Genomic DNA, 7386 nt, shown 5'->3' with positions numbered 1-7386 from the left:
CCCTTCTTTTTCTGTTCCACGCTATTCTACTCTCCCTGAGTTGGTTCTGCTCTCAACCTCTTTCTGGCCTCTGAAGACAATTGAGGATAAGCTACATATGAATTTAATGAATGCATAGACCATATATTATCTTCTAGGATATTGTAGTTTACTTCTACTACCTCCAATATGCATGCCATTTTTATCATTGCTTCACTGCTCTTAGTTTTAGTTTTAACTTGTAAAAGTTTGATGTCATGATAGTCCATTTCAGTTTCTTATTTATTGCATATTATGTCAGTGTTAAAGGATTTACTGAAGTGGCATGAGCAATCTATTGGATCGGGAATTGCAGAAATGTGTGGCAGCGAATTATTGATCAGATAACTGTTTGGAGATAAGGATCTCAGTAACAGTTTTTTTCCCAAGTAAGTGAACTCTCAAATCAGTTAGCAATAAACAACATATTCATAGAAAGATGTCCGTGTTTCTGTCTGAACGGGCTTAAGAATTCCTAGACTTGGTTACAGTTTCCATTACAGTTGTTTCGAATCTAGCTCCATATTTGAATTTTGAAGAATTGAGAGCTTATTGGATATAGCATATAACATAGATAATGCATGTATTAAACCTGAACCAAATCCCAAATTGAGTTGTGTGAAGATTGTGCTCAGTTACTTACATGAGATTTGTGAATGACGGGTGCCCCAATGCCATTGCAGGTGCCTCTATCCAGTGCAGTGGTGTGCTTCCAAGGAATTTTCTTAAATGATCAAAAAGGAGAGATTGCTTCTCGTGTCTGGAACTTGCAAGTTGCGGCAGTCTCAGCTGGTGCTTGAAGAGAAGCTGCTGCATATGGAGCACCAAGGACACGGCTTTTTGATCAGATTAATTTTTACCCACTTGAATTTCAAGAAGCCAACGTTTGATTCAATATATGTTTTTTTTTTTTTTTTTTCTTGTTTTGTTTTGTTTTGCTGTCCCTTCAATTTTGGTTCTTTTGGCTGAAGTAAAAGCTGTACCTGTCATGGAGCACATGACTAGCTTACAGAATCTGTAAGCTACAGACTGCAGCATCAGCCGTTGGATGTGGTTGGATGTGGTGTGAGAAACTAAACAATAGAAAATCGGATGGTGGGATGACGGGAGATGTTTGTTACAGAATCTGTACCATAGACAGGTCCCTGTCATGGATAGTTTTTAGTTGGCAACTCATAAAAAAAAAAAAGGGGTGATGTGACAAAAATGTACTATGTAGTGTGTGGTGGCGGGAAATAAAAAATGTCCAGTCGTGTAACCGTATCTGAACAGTGCAGTATTCGTGCAATTAATGCTATTTTATTTGTTTTCTATAAATTGAATTCTAATTGAGGGCTTTTCGATCTGTTGGTTACTCGTCTTGGAGATATTGAATTCTGCTGGGCTCTGTGCCCGGGCCGAAACATTTAGATCCATTTCCTTTTAATCTCATGCTTGTACACTCGTTACTCTTTCATATTTACTCATATGATCCCCTATTGGTGGTTTTTTTTTTTTTTTTGGGTTATAAATATATTTTCAATTATGGTATGCTGGGAGCTTGAATACCTACGTTCATATTACTCTTTAGAAGCACAGTTCAGAAGAGACGCCCGTCCCCACGTAGAGAGAGAGAGAGAGAGAGAGAGAGATAATTGCTGGTACCAAAAGGGAATATTTTATAACGAGTCTCCAAGGGGGGATATGCCATGCCACAACAGTCCACATCGCGTTTCACATCAAAACTTTCACCTAGTTCAAACCTTTTATTCAAAATATCGTCGATTTTTATTTTTTATTTTTTTTATTTATAAAATTAATCATTCATACTTTCGTCGGGCGTGCTTTTAAAGCCAGTTGATTGGCGTTTAAGCACACCATCCAGGCTGTAATGACAGCTATTTTATTTCACTTGCATTTTTTTTTTTTAATAAGGTTTTACTTTGTGATCTGATCTTCATCTAAACAAATTATTTTGTTAATACGATTGGTAGTTAATAAATATTATTGATCCTCGCTTGCATTTTACTCTCTGTAAAACGAAAACTGAAAAGGCCAAAATGTCGTGTTAAATGGCTCTCACAAGGTGAAGTTGCCAATCAAGTAAAACAACACTGCTCCAAGACGGACTAGCAAAATCATCAAATCATCTTTCTCGTTTCTTAAATACGTGTTACAAATATAGAACACAGAAAGTTATCAAGCCCAAATGGGGACAAAGGATTCTGATTTTACATCCAAGACTTTGCCTGCACTGCTGTTGTTGAACTCGCACATCCCGCTCAGCATAAATCTTCTATGAAGTTTTTGAGAGAGCCCCCGCAGCAAATAGGAGATTTCTTCGAGAAAACTATTTCCAGAAATATATCCAAATATTATGCATTCTCATCATCTTTATAGACATTTGGAGGAAGAAAATGAGATTAACTGTGAAAACATTCTAGCGGAGTACCTGTAAAGAATAGACTGGCGTCGACTTGGTTGGCAGAGTTTTCAACGATCTCAGTCTGTTTGTTCCACTCCTGCAGAGTAAACAAAGCCCAATACATAAGCAGGTAAATTTCCAAATGCAGTATAAAAACAACAATGTCTTGAGTTATTTTGCCCATTGATAAACTTACTTCTCTTCGGTTTTCAGCACCTTCGTGCTAGTAGTGACATCCCATAATTTTACGGTGCAATCAGCAGATCCAGATGCGAGAAGCGAACCTTCACAACTGGCACAGCCAAAGTAAATTATTGTTAAAGAATAAAAAAGAAATCCAGTAGATACTTTATCCGAAATTTTTAGGTATGCATTGGTAACCAGTAGAAGAAACCTGTAGGCTAGTGTCCACACGCATGAGGTGTGACCCATCAAAGGGGTGACACAACGACCACTAGCAAGATCCCACATCATGATCGTGCCATCTTCATCACCAGATGCCATGTACCGACCATCGGGTGACATTGCTAATGACAAAATCATACTCCTATGTCCAATAAAAATCCGGACACACTCCCCACTTGATACATCCCATAACCGAACTGTTTTGTCGCTAGAACCAGTGGCGATGTAGTTGCAATTAATATGCCATCGCACACACTGAAAATGAATATTTACTTCTAAGATCAATACAATGGATCAGATAACTTGGAAAAAAAAAATTAACCAAGAAGAATGTTTTGACTTCTTGCCAGAATAAGGGTTTCCAAATTAATATCAAATATTCAAGTTAAAAATTATGAATTTCAATATGAAACAAAGAAATGCAAAAGAACCAAAGTTACTCACATCAACATCGGAGAGGTGTCCTGCCATTATTCTTAAAGGCTGTATTCTATCCATAGACCAAATTCTTGCTGTCCGATCATGGGAAGAACTAGCAAAATAATGCCCTTGAGGATTAAACTGCACCAAGTGATAACAAATTTCAGAGATTGTAAACTGAAGTTGACATAGAAGCACAGCACAGCAAGTTAAAAATTATTGCAAGCAACATTCAACTCTTAAGAACCAAATCCATAGCTATGAACAAACAAGAGTATGGATAAACAAAGGAAAGATAGATAAAGAAGGGAAATAGAATGTGTAATAGGCAGAAAATATTAACCAGCAAAATTAAAACCAAATAGCCCAGACACATTAGAAAACTTGATGTCTAATGCTTCACAAGGTGGATAATTTAAAATCTGTTCTGAAGATTGAAAACAAACCTGAACGTCCCAAACAGGATAGTTATGACCCTTATAGCAAACAAGATTTGCATTCAGCTTTGTGCTCCATAATCTAACTGCAGCACAACAATTCTATTTTATTTAAATAAGAGAGAGAGAGAGTAGCAATCAAATTAAGCCTGGCATTACATACTTGTTGTGTCTGCTGAGGAGGAGAGAATAAAATCACCAAGCGGACTAAAACTGGCAGAATATACTGGCCCTGAATGACCCTGATATAAAGTATAAGATCTTTTTCTACCGTTTGGCCCTATAATATCTTCTCTTGGAGTAGTATCATTTTCACCCTGCAAACCAGCTGACAACAATAATGTTTAACAACACAATCTCTCTATTAGAATAACTGAGCATAAACAAACTTATTTATAGGCATGTTAACACTATCTAATCAGAAGAGAGATGACCTACACCTCAAGTACAGGTGTATACACTTTAGACTGCAGACCTAATAAATATATAAAGCAATGATGAAAGCTAAGAGAAAGAATATCACAAGCAAAGTGAAACTTGTTCGAGTAAACTTACAACTGACAGCTTGTTGCCCAAGCTTTGCCATATCCCAAACCTGTGGAGGTAAGGTTTAAAATTAACAACCAAAAAAGCAGCCAGATGTATATTGATAATTGAGACAAGATAAAACCTTCAATGATGAGTCTGAGAATCCACCAGCAACCAAAGATCCATCTTGGGATATTGATGCACAATTTAATCTGGGAAAGATTATATTATAAAATAAGTGATTGTAAAAGATATACAAAAAATGCTCATTCAAAGTTGACAAATAAACCAACAAAATCAGAGTTGTTACCCATTGTGTGTGTTGATAAATGTATAGAAGCTGACAGATGGCAGAGCAGCACTACTCAAATGTACACGATTTCTCAAGTCTTCTAATATAGATTGCTCCACCTCAGTTGGCCTGAAACAATCAATTCATAAAATAATGTACTAGCGTGATCCTAGGGTACAACTTCATGAAACTAATAATTCATACATCTTCAAGAAACTAATAATAACAGAAGAAATTAACATGCGGCTCTGTAACTCTTTAAACAGTTGAATAATGATAGGTGGATTGTTGTGTGTTTGTCTCATTCTATAAAATATAAGCAGTCTTTCGGTTTTTTTTTTTTTTTTGAAAAAAAGAATCACAATAGATGACCCCAAGTTAAAATGTGATAAAATGGTTAAACTGACCTCATAAATATTCATTATCCTATTTCCCACACCCACACACACGCACACACACAAACACACACATTGTATATATATATATAAAATTTCAGCTCAAAGTTGAATGTGAAATATAATGAGGAAAAAATGCAGAGGTTCTTGAAAATACATTACGGGGAGAGCAAGATCTGGTTTGACTCGTGGTGCTGTAGACACAGTGTTGGCCTCTAGACGCGCAGTTTTTGCTGTTGCATTGATAGCTTTGTCCTTTTTCAACTTTTTAATTGAAGCACCTTGCTTTCCACCTTCTACTGGTCTTTTCTAAAGAGGAAACACATAGCACGGAATTAGTTTTCAGAGAGGGAGAGCATTTTATCATGAAAGAAAAAAATTCTTTACGATTAGAGAGGGCAAAAGAATCATACATAAAACATGAAACCAGTAATACCTCTGCAATTAATTCAACTTAGTTTGTTATAGTTGCCAAAGAAAATGGTATACATTGTATCAAATTACAAGCATTGAGGAATATATGCACCTTATTCTCATCTATTTCTGCTTCTTTGTTTTCTCCCTCTGCTTTTTCAGAATCTGAGATTAAACCTGTCTTCTCCAAGCGATTTTCTAAAGAATCTTCAAGCAACTGTAACAGATATATAACAACAGTTCAAAATTCAAACAAACATCAGATATATAACTCTACGGCCATTATGACATCTAACATTTGTAAACTACATTTAATGATAAATTAATGGCTTCATAGGTAGCATAAATGTAAAGGAAAGCAACTATTTATAACCAGCTCGCCAATCTCAGACATGTGCTAAGTTCAAATGAGATGTATTTGAGCTGATATAGATAATTCTGACCAGGGATTATAAGATTTCATAAGATACAGTGAAATATGGTCAATAATTTTCTACTTCACAGAAAAAAGAACAACTAAACAGCAAGCTTTGATAATAATGACCATAACCACCTTAAATAATCAATCAGATGAATTCTCGAACTTTTAGAACAAAGGAGGGTGTGGAATTAATGCTTCAGAAATACATACAAAATATTGTCTAAGTCAAGAGATCATTCTTGCAACTTCTAAATGAAACAGTTAATTGTTTCCAGTACTCAAAAACAGGATAAAAAATCACATGAAGATGAAAGTGCATACAAGACATGAAAGAACAGTAGCTTATGAAGTATCAACTCCCATAACTCACCCCCCAATGTACTTCTTTCTGATTTATCTGGTTGGCTGCATCTTGATTGCTTCCAATAAGGGTAACAATTTCAGCGTCATCAGAAATTGAGCTGGGCTGTCCAGGAGAAACTGCCGACAAGTGGGGTAAAGGCGTCAACCAGAAGTACAGAAAATATTACCATAGTTCAAAATATAGTTTAAATTAACTTAAATTGTTTTACCTTGGAAGTTAATGCGTTCATTGATAATCCCAAGCATTTTTGTGGATTGTGTCTTGTGTAGATACTGAAGCAGAAGCTCATATGAATACTGGTAAAAAGATTGACAATGGTTACTTTTCTTAACTATATAAGTATTTTGATGTAACGAAGTGAACAAGAACAAATACAGTACCTGACATATCTTAATGTTGACTTTGCTGTGCCTTAAAGAATGAGCAAATTCCATCTCCTGATTAATGAAAAATTTTCAGAATTTTTATACAGAGATTTAACCATGGATAATAAGAATTTGGATGGTCACAAACCTCCAGATGAGAGGGCGAAAGAACACCTTCCAACTTCTGAAGATCTCGTAAGTGCATCATTTCATGGTCTTCACGAAAGTTATTGAAAAATGTTCTAGCTGGTTGAATAACAATAAAATTGCAGATGCATAAGGATTGTTGCCCTTATAAACAGAAAGTCAGAAATTTCAGGTGAAAAGACAAGGATAAAGAGTTTTAAATTATACCCTCTTGGATGTGGCCTTTTGCCACCAGATCCATGAAACAATGGATGAAGACTGGATAAAGCACATGAAGCAACTCATGCTGCATGGTAGCAAGAGAAGTTGCATTACTATAGAAGTAACCTACAACAATATCATCACTAAAGGCAACTCAATAACCAGTTACCTTATAGAGATCCAGGGAGCTATAAGTCCATGACCTAAGCTTGCTATATTCATCCTGGTAACGAGCTGGACCATCTTCTGATCTGGAAAACAAGACTATTCATTAAGAACAAAATTAAATACTCTAACAACAGCAATACAAGTAAACCAAAAGTAACTTTCAATCCTCTTTTTTGGGAAGAAAGTTAAGTGATTTCACAATGTATTTCCATATCAACCAACTAAGGTGAATGCACTCTCTCACTCTCTTAGAAAAAAACATACTTTTTCAAACTAACCAAACAGAAAGTTGGCAATATCCCTTAATCCAAAATCAAGAGACTTTAACACTAGAATCAAGTCGATCAATGAAGGAAAGAGGCTTGTGGTTAAGAAAAAGCCAAAAAAGTGGGGGGGGGGGGGGGGGG

At 35.9% G+C, this 7386-nt stretch overlaps 1 protein-coding gene across 3 annotated transcripts in view; it reads right to left on the bottom strand.

The window, feature by feature from the left end:
* Nucleotides 1-2044: 2044 nt before the first annotated feature.
* The window catches only part of LOC18053744 (transcription initiation factor TFIID subunit 5), a 6803-nt gene continuing 1461 nt past the window's right edge, over nucleotides 2045-7386 (bottom strand). Inside the window, exons 2-19 of one of the 3 annotated variants that reach the window (XM_006450234.2) lie at nucleotides 6981-7062; nucleotides 6818-6896; nucleotides 6612-6709; nucleotides 6479-6535; nucleotides 6307-6394; nucleotides 6105-6214; nucleotides 5426-5530; nucleotides 5057-5208; nucleotides 4523-4633; nucleotides 4355-4424; nucleotides 4240-4279; nucleotides 3848-4012; nucleotides 3694-3770; nucleotides 3272-3388; nucleotides 2817-3082; nucleotides 2619-2714; nucleotides 2450-2519; nucleotides 2045-2347 (exon numbers count right to left, since the gene is read on the bottom strand). In XM_006450234.2, the coding sequence (XP_006450297.2) occupies nucleotides 2294-2347; nucleotides 2450-2519; nucleotides 2619-2714; nucleotides 2817-3082; nucleotides 3272-3388; nucleotides 3694-3770; nucleotides 3848-4012; nucleotides 4240-4279; nucleotides 4355-4424; nucleotides 4523-4633; nucleotides 5057-5208; nucleotides 5426-5530; nucleotides 6105-6214; nucleotides 6307-6394; nucleotides 6479-6535; nucleotides 6612-6709; nucleotides 6818-6896; nucleotides 6981-7062 (1837 nt within the window). In that variant the 3' untranslated portion in view covers nucleotides 2045-2293. Of the gene's footprint in view, nucleotides 2348-2449; nucleotides 2520-2618; nucleotides 2715-2816; nucleotides 3100-3271; nucleotides 3389-3693; nucleotides 3771-3847; nucleotides 4013-4239; nucleotides 4280-4354; nucleotides 4425-4522; nucleotides 4634-5056; nucleotides 5209-5425; nucleotides 5531-6104; nucleotides 6215-6306; nucleotides 6536-6611; nucleotides 6710-6817; nucleotides 6897-6980; nucleotides 7063-7386 lie in introns of those variants that run through there. The other 2 variants (XM_024177987.1, XM_024177988.1) reach the window with 2 other exon arrangements.

Source organism: Citrus clementina, unplaced genomic scaffold (genome assembly GCF_000493195.1).
Source record: "Citrus clementina cultivar Clemenules unplaced genomic scaffold, Citrus_clementina_v1.0 scaffold_1, whole genome shotgun sequence".
Classification (NCBI taxonomy): Eukaryota; Viridiplantae; Streptophyta; class Magnoliopsida; order Sapindales; family Rutaceae; genus Citrus; species Citrus x clementina.
This window is presented reverse-complemented; position numbering and strand designations above follow the sequence as displayed.